The 18,534-nt window shown below is 45.1% G+C and overlaps 1 protein-coding gene across 1 annotated transcript in view; it reads right to left on the bottom strand.

Annotated features, from left to right (window-relative positions):
- Nucleotides 1–288: 288 nt before the first annotated feature.
- The window catches only part of plppr2a (phospholipid phosphatase related 2a), a gene marked incomplete at its 3' end in the record, with an annotated part of 51,694 nt that continues 33,448 nt past the window's right edge, over nucleotides 289–18,534 (bottom strand). Inside the window, exons 4-8 of the mRNA XM_080776913.1 lie at nucleotides 5,843–5,963; nucleotides 4,963–5,213; nucleotides 4,312–4,488; nucleotides 3,422–3,565; nucleotides 289–378 (exon numbers count right to left, since the gene is read on the bottom strand). Of these exons, the coding sequence (XP_080633039.1) occupies nucleotides 289–378; nucleotides 3,422–3,565; nucleotides 4,312–4,488; nucleotides 4,963–5,213; nucleotides 5,843–5,963 (783 nt within the window). The remainder of the gene's footprint in view (nucleotides 379–3,421; nucleotides 3,566–4,311; nucleotides 4,489–4,962; nucleotides 5,214–5,842; nucleotides 5,964–18,534) is intronic.

The raw sequence follows: 18,534 nt of genomic DNA, 5'->3' as shown, positions 1-18,534 counted from the left end.
GTCACTACCCTTTCCTGGGACAGTCCCAGTAAAGAGAGATAAGTCTCTTTTTTTGTTGATTCCTATCGGTTCCCCGCAGATGTTGGGATTTAGGAGAGGTACAAGGGACTGTGTGTGTGTGTGTGTGTGTGTGTGTGTGTGTGTGTGTGTGTGTGTGTGTGTGTGTGTGTGTCGAGGTCTAGACCTGTGTGGAATACGAGCGGTGGAGTGTGGCGTGCCGTCCTGACGGGTGGGCCGCGCACCGCGGCGAGTGCTGCTGCTGATACTGCTGCTGCTCGCCCCGCAGATCTAGACTCGACTGGAAATGATGGAGCGAGACGGTATGAGGACATCTGGGGCTGCGGGGGGGAACCGATAGGGCTGAAGGTCATGTGATCTCTGTGAACGGAGATCCGCGCGGAGTCTGCTGCGGACAGAGAGGAGTGAAGAAGAAAAGAAAAGAAAAGAAAATAATAACAGAGAGAAAGAAAGATAAAAGGAAGGAAGGAAGGTGAGATAAAGAGAGTGAGAGAGAGAGAGAGAGAGAGAGAGAGAGAGAGAGAGAGAGAGAGAGAGAGGAGGAGGAGTCGGGGGGGGAAAAGGGTATAAAAGAGAAAAGTGAAGAACGAATAATCAAGAGAGATGTCCCGAAGAGGTGGGAGGGGGGAAGGCGACAAAAACGATGAGAACGGAGAGATAGATGTAATACGTGTGCGACGAAGAAACAGAAAAATTAAGGAAAAAGGGGGGGGGGACATGGAAAGAAGAGCATGAGCACATGAGAGTGGCGGGCTGGTCCCCCAGTTTCGGGTGGGTGGGTTTAATAGTCAGTTAGAATGGCTGGACATAGGCATTGTAAGGCGGGGCAGAGGCGTGGAGTGACGGATGCTGAGTGGAGAGAGTGAGGAAGAAAGCGAAAAGGGAAGGACAGATCGAGAGGAGGAGGAGGAGGAGAGCCGAGACGGGAGACAGAGGGGGGGGGAAGAGAGCCGTCAAGGGGAGGGTTAGTGAGGGAGACAGACCAGACAAGGACACCAAGGCATTTCATACACGTGTAACATACAGTAGGCCTGTCACAATTATTACAGTATCGCCAAAATCGCAATTATTTGAGATAACCGTCTTATCGTTTCCATGTTGAAAAATGCCCATACATTCAAAATAGCAGAAATAGCAGATCTGCTATTTCCGTTATTTTGTCCATTTTTTGGAAAGAAAAAAATGTATACACATTATTGAATGTCAGTGAGTTCTTTGCCTTTTTGGCTTCATAATCATAAATGGACAAATAGTTGAAATATACAAACAGAAATACACATTTTAGCGCTCCAATGTTCAATGCAAAAAACACGATTAAATCGTTAATCGCAATAATTTGTGTAATGGTTAACTTAAATGTGTAATCATGACAGCCCTACACGTGTATATAAATGCAAGCAGAATGGTTAACATCCGCTCCCCAACCACCCACTGCATTCTTCCATAAAAGGGTCTAAATGCCCGCTATAGTGGCATAGGTTTATGTGCTGCTGCTGGCGTAGTGATACTGGACACAAACAAATAATTCCATGTGACAGAGGGGTCAAAGTTGAACAAAAGTTGCTCTATACTGTATGGTAGAAATAGGTCAACATTATTATACTGTAACACTAGTTTTGTGGATTAATTAAAATGTATGGCCCCCAGACCCCCCAAATGACCGGAACTATACTTCACCAAAACCAGACCAGAACTCCCACCACAGGAGGAATGAATTATCATCTGAACTAACCCTCTACGCACTTTCAACCTTTTTCTGACATATTTCGGACATAGAGGAAAAAGCAGCTCTACTAGATCACAACATAATGCACTGCGACATGTTGGACTTTGAGCTTGTAGAACAGCTATTTTTGCTATTCATTGTATGATGAAATACAATATAGGGCTTACGTTGTAAATAAGACTAAAACAGTACTCCACTACCAGCCCTTAGAGCAGTGCTTCTCACACTTCTATGTCTCAGGTCATCTCTGTATATAGTAACGTTTTCATGAAAACATGTAAATCTTCCCCCCTAAGATACAATATGTGTCACGAGAAAAACATGAGAGAATATCTATTTCCATTACGACAGATAGAAAATAACTTCACACTTGACATTTAACCACTTGAACCCCAGCATCCCTATTCTGGGGGGGAACATTCCCCAAAAATAGCCGGTCTACAAGCTTGCATATCGGCTATGGTTGGTGAAGAGTTGGTGTCGATGGAAAGAGAACTTGTCAAGTACAGTGCAACTCAGGTCTGTTTTATTAGGCATACTGTAGATGGTCTAAGTGGTTTAACTGAAGTGATATTGATGTATTCCAAATATTACCAAAGTATTCTGAGGCACCCCTGGTCCTGGACCAGGTCCTGGTCCTGGACTCGCGTCACCCTAGGGTTCCACAGCACCCACTTTGAGATCCACTGTTCCTCCTTATACCACCCTAGGGTTCCACAGCACCCACTTTGAGATCCACTGTTCCTCCTTATACCACCCTAGGGTTCCACAGCACCCACTTTGAGATCCACTGTTCCTCCTTATACCACCCTAGGGTTCCACAGCACCCACTTTGAGATCCACTGTTCCTCCTTATACCACCCTAGGGTTCCACAGCACCCACTTTGAGATCCACTGTTCCTCCTTATACCAGCAGCTTTCTATTAAACAGCAGTCTTTCTCTGGGATGGTAAATTTACACCTGGAGCGTGCCAGCTATACCATACCATACGAGGTAAGTAACCCTCCCCAATAACAGACATGCGTGTGGCTTTTTAGTGAGCGAAAAGAAGCGTTCCCACCCCAGAGTAAACACACATTTATCCTGGGATTCACTTTACATTATCACTGCATGTTTCTGCTGTTTTCAGCCAAAGAGGGGGCGTTATGGGGGCATCGAGTCACTGTGGGGAGGGGGGAGGTGCTTAGGGCCTTGGGCATGCAGGACAGGTGAAAGGACATTTCGTCTTTACATGGGGACACAGGAAACAGGATGGAGACAAGGACGGGACAGTGCCTGTCTAGTGTCCCCACCAGTGTTGCATTGGTCATTGCGCGCAGCGCCACGCCAACATAGTTTACAAAGGCTGCCGTGTGCCGTGTGTATTAACATAGTGTAGGAATGAGCCTAGATACATAAATGGTCCTTTGTGTGACCTGTAGTGTAGGTGTTACACGACGTGTGTGACGTCTTTGCCAGAGACAGGTTCACCAATGCAACAGTGGTCCCCACCCATGTTACACGCAGTGGTGGAAAAACATGTCTTTACTTAATAAGCAAAGTTATTAATACTGCAACGTAGAAATACTCTGAGACAAGTAGACGGAAATACTCCAGTGAAGTAAACGTACCTCAAATTTGTATTTTAATACGATGAATTAATAATGTAATTGTAGGCCACCAGCCCGCCCCCTTACCTGAGGCCCACTTAACTTTTCGAGTGGACTCTCCACACAGGGCAGCGTCACCATCGGCATGCCCAGCACGGACTCTGGGCGATGCGGGCGCGCCGCGGGAGGCGGGGGCACCATCTGCTGGAAGTTGTTGATCACGCAGGTCACCTGGGAAAACGTTCAGAAAGAGACATGAGCCAACAGCTAACAAAAGTGACCTCCCGTGTTGTGCACTGGGGTCACGCAACCAAAAATAGCAGATCTAGTGTCGTGAGCTATTTCCACCTGTCATTTTACTATCAAGACATGCACAGAATAAAGAATGGGTGGTTAACAATGTGGTAAAAACGGATGCATCCCAGACAGAGGCTCTTTGCATTTTAACAAGGTTCTTCTTGTAAAAAGAACCACCATCCACTGAAAAAACTTAAATGAGGTGCTGGAGCCACAAAGGGAACATGAGAAAAATAAAGGGAAGCTCCGCACACTCAGATCTGCGCACAATCAATGTATTTATTAATGTATATCTTTACAATCATTGTAAAGATCATAACGGCATTTCACTTTGTCATGTAATATATGGTGAGCAGTAAAGGGTGTGAGGGAATGTGGATGTTGAGTGCTTTTTTTTGTAGGCCTGAATAAAAACAATATACACAGTATATTGCGTTACTTATCCTACATTTTGGTATCTTTTGTTTAGACCAAAAAATTAACGCATCCCCCAAATCCCTCCAATCCTTCACCAGACACCTGTGAGGGATGTTTTTCAGTAAAAGTGGTGGGATTGGGGCTTGTTTGTTAGTGTGCGCCTCGACGGAGCGGCGCGGTAGTATCTGCTATCTGTGTGCCAGCTATGGTGGGCCAAATGGTCATGGTCCAGCCCTGGACCCCATCGTCTCTTATCGCCTCACCAGGAACACGGCGATGGAGCCGCCGGTGAAGAAGCCGGCGAGGACGTCCGACCAGTGGTTGCGGTACTCGGCCACTCTGACCACGCCCACCAGCAAGGCGAGACACAGCAGGGTGAGGCTGACCGTGGGCTTGGTCAGCCTTGTGCCTTTGGTCCGGAACACCAGAGTCACGTACATCTGAGGACACACACACACACACACACACTCGTTGTCCACACAAGTTGCAATGTAATAATAGAAGCCATCGTTTTGACGATAATACAAATCTTGCTCAAACCGAGAACCGTGATGAAGTGGCCGCTCTACCTCCTGAGCCACTGTTGCCATAGGCTTGCGTAGCGATACCTAGTAATAATAATTAGTCTCGTCCGTCTCAGCATTAGATTTTTTTCCACAATGTTCTGCCCCATATTTGCATACTTAGCCCTGGTTGGTTATAGCCTGGTTATTTATGGAAATTATTGGACTTTTATTTATGAAATACTTTTGGAAAATGTAGCCCGTTTTTAAATGATGAAAAGTTAAGATTTAAAATATATATATTTTGAATTATACCATATATAGCTTTTTTTTAATGTAGGAAACAAAAAATATAAATTGGTCCAACGACCGAAGCGGACCTCATCTCCTCCATAAGCCCCAGACGTTTACCACGGTGTAGACGGCAGAGTAGATGCTGAGCGCCGCGTCCTTGGAGGGGAAGGACTTGCGGGCAGACATGACGACCAGGGGGTTCCCGGTGCAGGCGCGGCGCTCCGTGATGTACTGCATGGTGGACTGGCAGCCCAGCGCCGTGTAGTTGGGCCGGCACGCCGACAGGAAGTGAGGCGTCTGGTTGCCCGTCACCACCTGGCCCGCGTTGGCGAAGATGGTCGTCGTGAAGAGGCCAAAGGCGTACACACCTGGAGGAGGGAGGGAGAGGCGATTATGAAGTTTTTCAAGGTTTGGTTTTATCACTTCTTCTTGTCGTTTTGTTTTGAAGTGAGCAAATCGGAAACAAGAAATATGCTGATAGACAGATAATCGATCCGATTGTATCCTGCTGTCCAACGCGTTCACCCGCCTTTGGTTTGAAGTTATATCAAGTGACGTTCGAACATTACAAACATGTCAAATAACTGTAGTATGCGCCGTGTCTGTCTGGGTATGCTGAGCTCTACCCCGTGAGTGAGTGTGTTCATGCTGGCTGCTCTGCTGCGCTCTGCAGCCTGCCTGATTGGCAGGCCATTGGCCAGAGAGGAGGCAGACGTAGCAGACGAGGCAGCCAATCAGATCAGTATAACGAGGTCGCGCAATGGTCGCTTACATTTCATGAGTGTTCATAAGTCAGGTTTCACCTGACATTAAGGTAACCTTATGGGTCAATTTCATTCCATTGTTCTTAACAGTGATAACTAACACTCTTTATTTTATAGTGTACAGTATGCAAGTTGTTTTTATTCCACACAATCACACTCTCTCCCTCTCCCTCTTTCTCGTATGCACGCACGTACGTCATGGAGTCAGTGATTGATTGATTGATCGCGTTTACCCAGGAATCGTATGACGCGTCTGAGCAGAGGGTTGAAGTAACAGCAGTCGGCCGTGACGATGGTCCTCTCCTGTGTCTCCTCTGCCTTGGTGAAGAATGCACACAGCTCTCCCACCAGGATCTGCCACGACACGACACAACACAACACAACTTTTCTGTTAAACTGCATGGAATATACAGTATCTGCTTTCTGTGCTGTTGTATCAAGTCAAGTTTATTTATTTATATAGCGTGTTTAAAAGCAAAAACAACCCAAAGTGCTTAATAACACATGTCACAGGTCAGTGAGGTCACCAGTGGCCAGTGGTGTAAAATAACCAATAGTACAACCACTCAAGCACATACTGTATAGGCCTACTTCTACTCCACTACATCTCAGAGGCAAATGTACGTTCCAGAGAAGAAGAAATGCGTTCTGGTAAATCAAGTTTACCAAGGGTAACTGGACTAAGCATCAGATACTTGTTTACAGCCAGGCCCACATGGAGCATTTCATGGTAGAGGTTCAATGCCTTGTCCAAGGGCACTTCAACGGTGGTAATTTTAACGTGTCGGATCGCTGATTCGAACTGGCGACCTTCCGGTATCTAGACCGCTCCGCAATCCACTCGGCCACCGCTGCCACATGACATCCCATTTACAAAATGTGTCACTCACCACTGATTTAAACAAAGTTTAAAAAATTGTATCGCACGTTTCAATAACCAGGCCATTCAAGGCAACAAAAAAATGGTACAATATTAAAGAGAACAGCAAATACGTATGTTGCAAGATACGAGAAAAATAATGGAAAAATTGGAGAATATTTACAGTGCAGCACAAGAAAAAAATCAATAAAACAGAAAGTCTCAGGTTTCATTGAAAATAACTGAGACGTTGCAACTTGCAGACCTGCAGTTTTGTGGAAGGTTGTTCCAGGTATGTGAGCATACAAATTGAACACTGCTTCTCAATTTTAACTCAGAGAATAATAGTTTGTGAATACACAAACTAGAAAGACTGCAGGCAGTAGAGTGCATGCATTATACTTCCGTGAGAACTACTGTAGGCCTATGCACGTGTTAAGAGATTCCATTTCCACATGTCAGGATAGCTCGGCGCTACTTTTTCGGTAACATGTCATTGTTCCGACCTCCCGTTTCTTAACCAGCCACATAGGTTGCTAACCCTAACCTTAGTCCACGCCACGTAGGTCGGACTAACGGGATGTTGGCGCTTAAAGACTCATTTCATGGAGTTTCGTGGACTTGTTAACGGTAATTATATGCATTTCTGTGAGAAGCCACGCACCCTTGTGGGCAATCAATTTGAAAATTGAAACAATTCTTCATTGTCCCATGACAGACCTTTCCACAGGGTTTTATGCAAATGCCGTTGTTATCAGACAAGAGATAATCCCTGTCTAACTTGGCAAAGTTAATGAAAAGAAACAGGTCACCTTAATGAAGCTCCAGAGCTGATTGATTGCCTTTGTGGCCTGTTGGTGAACAACTGCACATACATTATCCTGTAGGCTCATATGGTGCAGCAACCATGGTGGAAAGTAATATGTACATTGTACTTATAAGTAACATTTTTAGGTACTTTTACTTTACTGGAGAATTTTCACATTTTCAATACTTACTTACTTCCACTACATCTCAGAGACAAAAAATAAATAAACTTAAGTTTTTTAAGTTTTAAAAATAAACTCTAGTTTTAATAATGCCCACTTCAGCCATAGTTTATACATTTGTTTTACTTGAAAACAAAGCATAATGAGTACTCTTACAATTGTACTTTAATTATATTTTGATACCAATACTTTTGTACTCTGTAGAATGTTGACTGCTCATTCCTGGTTTCTCAGCCCGTTGGGAAAACTCCCATTCAGGAGGACAGGGTTCGAGTCACTCATTATCTCAAATGGTTTCTATAAGCTTCATAGGAGAAGCATTAGCTCTATGATGACACTGGCAGCTCGTCATTTCATGTTTTTTCCTGTGTATTTGTAGTATCGTTGGCAGTGCATTGCGGTGACTTCACACAGCTGCTCTGTGCTCTGGTATGCGTGCCCGTTAGCCTCGCGTTACTTGCGATACTAATATACCACTGCACTGGGCTGTGCCGGGCTAGGTGCCTGTGGCTCTCCAACACACCAGCTGAAATTATTTTGGCAGGATGAGCTTCTTGATAAGCAGCTGAGCTACAGTAGCTACTAGCTATAGGGTATGAAAAGTGTGACAGTGCATGTGTCATTCCGACAGACAGGCACTCATCATCGAGTGGGGACCAAATGTACCCAGTCCCCACAAGTAGCCTATGGTACAGAAAATAAGTCAACTGTGAGGACAATTTTCCTGGTTCTCACAAGCACAGGTTTACAATAAGAAAAAGATTCAGGTTAGGGTTAGGACTACGATAAGACATTTGGAGGCTAAGTTTAGGGGTTGGAATTAGAGTTAAACATGATTATTTATACTTAGTTGTGTACCAGTGTCATACACTGAAATATAGCTGATCTATAAGCTCTACGAACGTGTAGGTCTGCTACTTTTTGGCTTCACGCTTAGTTTAAAAATGGCAGAATTTATTAAATTTGTATTTGTTGCGAGACGCTCATATAAGAAAAACAAATAAACATGAGAAAAACGCAACAACATGACTGAGAAGATTTAACATGATGCTAGACAAGTTGCTTCACTTTAAAATAAATCACCGTAAAACATTAAAGGGACATTTGACTATCCAACAACTGACACTGACAACACGCCGGCTTAAGTGCTTGTGTATTACTGTAACTGCACATTACTCTAAAACGACACTCAGATTTACAGTAGCAGCAGCTGGACAGAGGCTGGAACACAACGACTAGCTTCCTGCCAATTGATTTGCAGTGTTCACCCCGACGGCAGAGAAGAGGTGAAGCTGAGTCTGCAGTTGTTGTTTTTCTCTTGCTTGTTTGCTGCCTGCTCACACCTACTGTATGGCTCATACAGGCTCTGTACTGTATGTCACCATGTAGTGTTTGTTTCCCGTTACTTTTATAGCTATTTTGTGCCTGCTGGCTGGCAAAGCCTGCTTTTCAGGCTACCCCATACAGCATGCTCTTACAGTGACTCATAACCGAGTCAGAACTCTGAGATTGTACAGATGTAACCGAATGGATCCGTACAGGTCCATTTGGTTACATCTTGTACAATCGCAGAGTTACAAGGATAAATTAACGCTGAGGGATTTTCACTGTGTATGGTGGCTTCCGTTGAGTTGTGTTCAACAGGAATTTGTAGTGACATGTTGGCAAGAACATTGTCCTACAAGGTTAGTCGCGTCGCTGGAACATGCACAATAGTAGTGTTGGTGAAAATCATGTTCCTGTTACAAAAAAGAAAGCATATTCACAAAACAAATAATTTAGTTCCCAGTGTGAGAAAGTGAAAGATAAGAAGGTTACAGCACTTAAATTATTCTTTATGTCTTGATGGTATATGACTGGGGTTTCACTTCCATATCAATGAAAATACCGTCCTTAAATGTGATCCAGTACAGTAGGCTTACAGTATACAGTACAGTACTATAGGCTATATACAGTACCAGGGACAACTTAACTTAAGGACAGAGACAGGCAGCAATACTGAGAGATTAATTCTGCTTCTGTGATCCTGGCTTTATGGAATTAAAAATCCCTTTGAGGAATGGGGGCCCTGCTGCCACCATCGTCTCATGGGGGACCTAGAAGAGTTACCCATAATCCTCCGCTTAGGAAGTGACTCTGTGGCCATGAGACCCAATGCAACGTTTGTGACAGGATTAGAACAGGTTACTCATGTGTGAAGCACAGACAGAGGAGCCAGGCTCTGTCTGTTACTCATGTGTGAAGCACAGACAGAGGAGCCAGGCTGTCACCAGGTTAGAACAGGTTAGAACAGGTTACTCATGTGTGAAGCACAGACAGAGGAGCCAGGCTGTCACCAGGTTAGAACAGGTTAGAACAGGTTACTCATGTGTGAAGCACAGACAGAGGAGCCAGGCTCTGTCTGTTACTCATGTGTGAAGCACAGACAGAGGAGCCAGGCTGTCACCAGGTTAGAACAGGTTACTCATGTGTGAAGCACAGACAGAGGAGCCAGGCTGTCACCAGGTTAGAACAGGTTACTCATGTGTGAAGCACAGACAGAGGAGCCAGGCTGTCACCAGCATCCCATTAGCTGTCATTATATATCCACGATGACACAAGAGAAAGCTACAGACATGTTTTCCGGTCACAATCACTCACATGTGGGTTACAGCAACATACTGTACCGTCTCTGTCGGGTGTAAACCTCATACGTCCAAAAACATTAATACAGGATTCAAATTCGAAAGCATCAAAAGTAGCAGATCGGCAAGCTCAAAACGCGTCGCTTTGCGCCGTGTTTCGAGCCTGCAGATCTGCCACTTTTGATGCTTTTGTGTGATCAAGTATGGCATTCATTTACGTTTCTGCCTGACAGCAGTGATATGGACCTCATGGAAGGACTGTCAACTGCAAGGTTAACCCTATTTTATGTAGTATGACCATGTCACTTGCCCAAAAAAAATTACCAACCAATAGTGCGACTTTTGATGGTTTATTAAAAGACCTAGGATTTATAACGTCAAATAAACCTGACCTACATCTTGTGTGGATGATGCGTGGTAATCCTTTTTGACGGAAATGTAATTGCCACTGAGAGTAGACTATACATAAAGAGTAGACCTAAATATACACAATGCAGACACTTCATTCACGCCATCGCAATCTTGTGTAACTGCGTCATGTCTTATGCTTACATAGGCCCACATCTCTCTATTCCAGTGTCTACCCATTTTTGGCACATAGATGTCAGACAGACAGACATTGACATCCATGGCTTCATTTATACTCAGTCGTATGACGTGTTAAGTGCCAAAAATACCCAATGGGACCGAATGCTCTTTCAGCTCGATTATGAGCGAGAAATGCCTATCTCTTTAATAATAGTCAACATTTCTTTCACTGTTAATCTGTTAACCTATTCTAATATTTTGAGTATTTCAGTAGCACCATATGCTGGAAAGACAAACTCTGGCCTTCATTCAATGTGAACCTACTACCCTTCGTTCTTCACTTTTTGTTTAGTGGAGAGCTGGAAGTACTTGAGACAACGAACAGACATGGAGCATTGATGTGAGCAGGGGGGTGGGGGGGGGGATCTATTACAGCACCCTGTCGGTGGTCTAGAGATCCTAGAATGTTCTGCCTATTGACTATGACTCCATTTTGGTTCCATTCGTATACATGCTCAGAGTTGAAGGAACACTCCACACCTTCTAGTGCAGCTAATGAGCTGACAGGCTGAGGAGCCTCATCACTTCTCGGCTGAAATGTGTTAATTGGGAAGCGTGACATGGGAACGTGTGAGGTGGAGTTGGAACAAGGAACAAACACACTCACGTACGTGTGCACACACACATGAGGTGACCTGGATTACACCAGCAGTGGTGGAAAGTAACTGAATACATCCACTCAAGTACTGTACTTAAACATTTTTGAGGTACTTTTACTCTACTTGAGTAGGTCCATTTTTCAAGACTTTATATACTTCTACTCAACTACTGTACATCTCAGAGTATTGTACTTCCAATTATGTGAAAACTTTAGTTACTTTGTAGATTTAGATTATGTGTTCATCTAGTTTTTTTGGTTGGTTTGTTATACGTCTCCTGTATTTCATTGTGTTGTTGCTACTGTCGTGAATTACACTACACTACTAACACCTGCATCAATGGAGGTTTATCTTATCTAAGTCCAAGTATGAAAGTTAAGTCATGTTAGACATAACTGGCTAGACAAACTTTTAAGATGAACACGCACAGTCGCACACACACACACACACACACACACACACACACACACACACACACACACACACACACACACACACACACACACACACACACACACACACACACACACACACACACACACACACACACACACACACACACACACACACACACAGTTGTGTGAGAGAGTTCACAGCACGGCACCACATATAGGATATGTCATGTCGTGAGGTGTGAGATTGTTATGAATTAACTAATGCATGAAATGCCTTCACATCGAGTGTGTCTGAGCACGTTCTCATTTAAGCAGTATGATCATGTGCATCTGTTAAGCTTTTAAAGTTTCCGACAATATGCATTATGTAGTAAACTGCTGATTACGGAGCGGCCAAACTTTATTGCTTAACCTCTCTGTATGATGTTTGTCACGCAAACATACATGCTGCTATCTGCTGTTAGCTGCTATCTGCTGTTAGGTGTCCTTGCTTCTCTGTAATTCTCTGGCACTGCATACGGTGAACAGGAAGCATGCGCAGGAAGCTGGGAAGCGTGTTTACCATGATGGGGCCCCTCAGCTCTATATCGTCTCTCACAACGAACTCTGATGTTACCAGAATATCTTGATGAACTTGTGTAACCTTATTGTTATCTGTGCACCTTATGCTATCTTCACATAAGGTTCTCACCAATAGCCTCGTGACTGCCACGGAGGCATTGCTGTATGTATAAATACTCTAGTCTGGTGTGAACAAACTTCAGAACACTTGTTTGGACTTCAGTCTGTTCCCGGTGCACACTGTATCTTTGCTGCTATTCTAAGACTTTGACAATCATCAACACTTTCTTTTCACTCCTTTTCGCTTCCACACTGGGCTGTGCAGATATTAAAGGGCAGATAGCAGATAAATCGCAACAGAGAGTCACTTCCATCTACTTCTTCAACAGAGAGTCACTTCCATCTACTTCTTCAACAGAGAGTCACTTCCATCTACTTCTTCAACAGAGAGTCACTTCCATCTACTTCTTCAACAGAGAGTCACTTCCATCTACTTCTTCAACAGAGAGTCACTTCCATCTACTTCTTCAACAGAGAGTCACTTCCATCTACTTCTTCAACAGAGAGTCACTTCCATCTACTTCTTCAACAGAGAGTCACTTCCATCTACTTCTTCAACAGAGAGTCACTTCCATCTACTTCTTCAACAGAGAGTCACTTCCATCTACTTCTTCAACAGAGAGTCACTTCCATCTACTTCTTCAACAGAGAGTCACTTCCATCTACTTCTTGCGGCTGCAAACATGTGCCACGTTCTACACCCCATTTTGCAAAAAAAAGTGTTGAGCCTGAGAAACTATCATAGGTTGAACATTGATTGCATGTGTGTGTGTGTGTGTGTTACGGATGTCGGGGCGCGGGTCTGCTATGTGTCTGTTTGTCTATGCGCGCGCCCTGTTTGTCGTCCCTGCAGATCCGTCCGTGCGCAGCCATTGGTGGGGAGCGTTCCCTACGCTCCACCCTTGGCCGCCTACTCCCAATCCTGCGCGTCCAACCAGCGCTGCCACCCTGTCTCTCCTGATGAAATAAAGTCCCACTGAAGACTGAGATCCGGGCCGCTGTCAGACTATCTTGTTTGTCGCTAGTGTAGGGAAGTGACAGCGCGCCCTCCGTGCAGGGAAGAGTGTCCCTATTTGTACCAGCAGTGTATATATATATGTATTGAAACCTCCGAAGGGAGAACTGTACTGTAAAGTGCTTTCACACAAACTGTGATCGAATCTCGAGCAGGTAGTATTTCCTTATATTAGTATTTCACTGTCACCTTAGCTAGTTAAGCAGGCACCGTTCTCATGTACTTTTGTTTGATGGTAGGCATAAGAATAGAGTAGTCAGATAGCGTTTTCTTTTGTCACCAGTCAGATAGTCAGTGTTGGGAGGGGGTTTAATAGGATAGGGTGCAGTGTTAGGGTATTTTTATTACTTTCTTTCCTTTATGGTCCTGCTCAGCCTGCTCACATTCGTTCACATGTGTTACACTACTTTGTTTAAATCTGTATGCCATCTAAAGATATAGTGAATAAAACAACTTTGGCATATACCATCTTGCCTTTCTTTCCCCATAACCATCCTAGACTTAATGAGTCGTAACAGAATGGGGGCTCGTAGAGCTTAACGGAACCTGGTTATGTGAATATATATTTATTTTATTTTTAGTGGCATACGGTTGTGGAAAGTTTGTGTAAAGACGCAGGTAGAGAGAAAGATGGCACCTCCATTTGACATAGATGCATTTGTAAAAAGCCCAACGTTAATTCAGTTGGATGCTTGTCGCAAAGAGGACTTGCATAAAATAGCTTTCCATTATAAGATTCCCGTCCCGAAGGTGGCAAGTAAGGAAGAGCTAAAGACGCACGTTTTGGCTGGTTTGGTCATTAAGAATGTCCTGCTGGTGTTGCCTGGCGAGGGAGCGGTGAGTATGCCCGTGGCCGTGAATGAGCCTGGTGGCGCTCAAGGCGAAGAACATAGTGATGTTCAGGATGATGATGGCGGTCTATCAGACGCCGAGAGTGAGAAGGAGGGTGCTGAGGCGCCTGTCCGGCCGCGTGAGGTAGGCCTACATGAATATGGGGGTGGTCGTGAACCACTACCCGATCCGGATGGATCCAAGGGGGACGTTGAAGTCCGTATTGCGCAAATGAAAGTGGATTTGCAGATGCGACAAGCTGAGCTTGAGCACGAGCTCCAGGTAAAGAAACTGGAGATTGAGGCAAACACTGCTGTGAAAATAAAGCAGATGGAAATCGACGCACAACGAGGGGCTCGCACCGCACCGTACTACTCAGGTATGTCACCTGCGGGTGTTCCAATTACTAATCCTGCCACTTTTGATGTGTCTAAGCATCTTGCTTTAGTGCCAACCTTCAGGGAGTCTGAGGTGGACTGCTATTTTGCTGCATTTGAGAGAATTGCATCTGCGCTCAAGTGGCCAAAAGATGTATGGGCGTTGCTACTACAGTGCAAAATTCAGGGCCGTGCCCAAGAAATTGTTGCTGCTCTTTCTCTACCTGACAGTCTGCAATATGATTTGGTTAAGACGGCTATTCTGACCGGGTACGCTCTCGTTCCAGAGGCGTATCGCCAGAAATTTAGAAATCTCAAAAAGGGTAATCAAACATTTGTTGAGTTTGCCAGAGAGAAAGGCTCTCTTTTTGATAAATGGTGCGAATCCTGTAAGGCTACAGATTTCAATGCTATACGGGAGTTGGTTTTGCTTGAAGAATTTAAAAGATGTTTGGTGTCTGAACGCATTGTGATGTACTTAAATGAGCAGAAGGTGGAGTCACTTTCAAGGGCATCAGTGCTAGCCGATGAGTTCGTGCTCACGCACAAAACAGGGTTTCCAAATCCACATGGGGAGAAATCTAATTCTCGAGGTGGTTCTGTGGCACAAAATAACACGTCCAAGTCGTCTCCACGTAAGGATGACAGGGAGTGCTATTTTTGCCATAAAAATGGGCATGTAATTGCTGATTGTTATAAACGTATTGGTAAACCACAGCAGCAATCAGGTGCAGGTCACGCACAGGGAATAGGGCTAGTTAAAACGGAGCCCGTTTCCATTCAGGGATGTGACACTACTGACTCATGTTTTGCCCCTTTCACGTTTGATGGTTTTGTGTCGCTGACAGGGGATCCTAATGATCAGCAGCCAGTGCGCATTTTGCGCGACACAGGTGGTTCACAGTCTATAATTTTGGCTGGGGTTTTGCCACTTGATGAACAAACGTCGTGTGGCTGTAGCACTGTGTTACGTGGCATTGAAATGGGATATGTTCCAAGGGCGCTGCACAGAGTGCATGTTAGCTCTAAATTGGTCACGGGATTTTTCCCTATTGCTGTCTGTCCTGAGTTGCCCATTCAAGGGATTACGTTCTTAATGGGGAATGATGTTGCGGGTGGGAAAGTGACGCCTCCTCTTGAGGTATTGAATTCTATTCCTCTGACTGGGGTGCCTGACGTGAGTGAGTCTTCTCCCACGCTCAATGTGTATCCGGCATGCGTAATTACGCGTGCCCAAGCTGCCAAATTAGGCGATGCTGTCGACCTGTCAGATTCGATTCTAGGTCCGATTTTCGGAGATGAAAAAGTGGGGAATAGATCTGAAAAAGCTAGTGCTAAGACTAGCACTGAAATAAAAGCGGACAAAGTACCGTGTACAATTGTTCCCGAACATACAAATGTTCCCAAGGTGCCCATTACCCGACAGTCATTGTCAGTTGCGCAAAAGGGGGATCCGAGCCTAAGAAAATGTTTTAAAGAGCTGTTGACGTCAGAGGCCATTAAAACTGATCAGGTTGGTTACTACCTTGATAGTGGCATGCTGATGCGCAAATGGACGCCGCTGGCTAACGCAGGGTTGGAATGGAGTGCTGTCTTTCAAATTGTTGTGCCGACAGTATTCCGCCAGCAGGTGTTGTCAGTAGCCCATGAGAGCAAATGGTCTGGCCACTTCGGTGTCACAAAGACATACAATCTGCTCCTGAAACATTTCTTTTGGCCGGGTATGAAGTCTGATGTGGCAAAATTTTGTCAGAGTTGCCACACATGTCAACTGGTGGGGAAGCCTAATCAGGTTATTCCTCCTGCCCCTCTGTATCCTATACCTGTAATAGGTGAACCATTCGAGAGGGTAATTGTGGACTGTGTTGGGCCATTACCCAGAACAGCTTCAGGTAACCAGTATTTGCTCACAATTATGTGCGCCGCTACTCGGTTCCCAGAGGCTGTTCCCTTGCGGTCCATCACAGCCAAAGCGGTAGTCAAGGCTTTGTACAAGTTTTTTGCTATTTTCGGCCTGGCTAAGGTTTTGCAAACGGACCGTGGTTCAAATTTCGAGTCCAAATTGTTCAATCAAGTGTTGAAGATGTTAAACATTGAGCACAAGGCTTCCAGCGCGTACCATCCCGAGAGTCAGGGTGCGCTGGAGCGCTGGCACCAAACGCTTAAGCCCATGTTGCGCAAATTTTGTCTCGAGAACGAGCGAGATTGGGACGAGGGCATCCCATTTGTGTTGTTTGCAGCACGCGATGCTGTACAAGAGTCACTGGGTTTTAGCCCAGCTGAGCTCGTTTTTGGTCATACCGTTCGGGGGCCTCTCAAAGTTCTAAAAGAGCAATTCATGTCTGCTCCTTGTAGTCCAGACTCGGGAAAGAATGTACTGGACTATGTCAGCAAATTTAGAGAGCGTTTTCACCGGGCTTGCTCATTTGCAAAAGATGCGCTCGCTGCATCACAGGGGCGAATGAAGCGTTACTATGACCGAGCGGCGGTCACGCGATTTTTCCAACCTGGGGATAAAGTTATGGTTTTGTTGCCTATCCTCGGTTCGGCGCTCTCGGCCCGTTTTGAAGGACCGTATGAGGTTCTTGAAAAATTAAGTGCAACGGATTATGTCATAAGCACTCCTGGCAGGAGGCGCAAAGCTCGTGTGTGTCACATTAACATGCTAAAATGTTATCATTCCAGGGCTCCCTCCAGTGCTGTTCCTGCTGAACCTGCAGTGTGTTCTGGTGTGTCGACATTGATTGTGGCTGATTCACCTACTGGGTCTGATTGTGATGATGGACTGGTATTACGTCCCACTCTGCAGCAGAGTGCACGACTGCCTAATTCTCAGATGGTAAGAGAGTTGCCTTCTCATCTCGCTCATTTGGCTGACGAGCAACGTAATGATGTGATTGATTTGGTTAACGCTTATCCCATGGTATTTGGCGATGTTCCCACTCAAACAACGGTGTTAGAACATGACATAGAAGTCACCCAATCCAAACCCATTAAGCAGCACGCTTACCGTGCGAATCCAGCAAAACGAAAAATGATGAAAGATGAAGCAGAATATTTGCTTAAACATGGCTTGGCGGAACACAGCACTAGTGCCTGGAGCAGCCCTTGTCTGGTTGAATTGAAATCGGATGGTTCACCTAGATTTATCACAGATTACAGGAAGGTGAATAATGTAACGGTGTCAGACAGTTTCCCTTTGCCACTTATTGAAGATTGCATTGACAATCTGGGTAACGCTACTTACGTGACAAAGTTAGATCTGTTAAAAGGTTACTGGCAAGTTAAGTTAACTAAGCGTGCTTCTGACATTTCTGCATTTGTGACACCAGACTACTTTATGCAGTACAATGTCATGGCTTTTGGAATGCGCAATGCTCCGGCAACATTCCAACGGCTCATTAACATTGTACTAGCGGGCGTGCCTAATGTTAACGCCTACTTGGATGATGTAATTCTGTATAATTCTACTTGGAGTGATCACATGCATACATTGGGGCAAGTGTTTCAGCGCTTAGCCCAGGCTTCGCTAACATTGAATCTCGCCAAATGCGAGTTTGGAAAAGCTACTGTGACGTACCTCGGAAAACAAGTGGGTCAAGGCCAAGTCCGCCCACTGGAGGCCAAGGTTGCTGCGATAAAGGAGTACCCAGCTCCTCAGACGCGACGCGCGCTTCGCAGATTCCTCGGTTTAGCCGGGTATTACCGGGGGTTTTGTAGAAACTTTTCTACTGTCGTATACCCTCTCACCAATTTGCTCAGTCCCAAATCAAATTACGTGTGGACTAATGATTGTCAGCATGCGTTCGAGAGCGTCAAATCGCTCATGTGTAATGCCCCAGTACTCGCTGCTCCAAATTTCGATCGGCCCTTTAAACTTGAAGTTGATGCGAGTGCTGTCGGGGCTGGCGCAGTCCTTATCCAGGAGGACTGTGACGGAGTGGACCATCCAGTCTGCTATTTTTCGCGCAAGTTTACCAAATACCAATTCCGGTATTCTACAATTGAAAAAGAAGCCTTGGGGTTG

The sequence above is a fragment of the Protomyctophum bolini genome (assembly GCF_963924005.1).
Source record: "Protomyctophum bolini genome assembly, chromosome: 11".
Lineage (NCBI taxonomy): Eukaryota > Metazoa > Chordata > Actinopteri > Myctophiformes > Myctophidae > Protomyctophum > Protomyctophum bolini.
The sequence above is the reverse complement of the archived record's forward strand: the minus strand, read 5'-3'. Positions and strand labels throughout refer to the sequence as shown.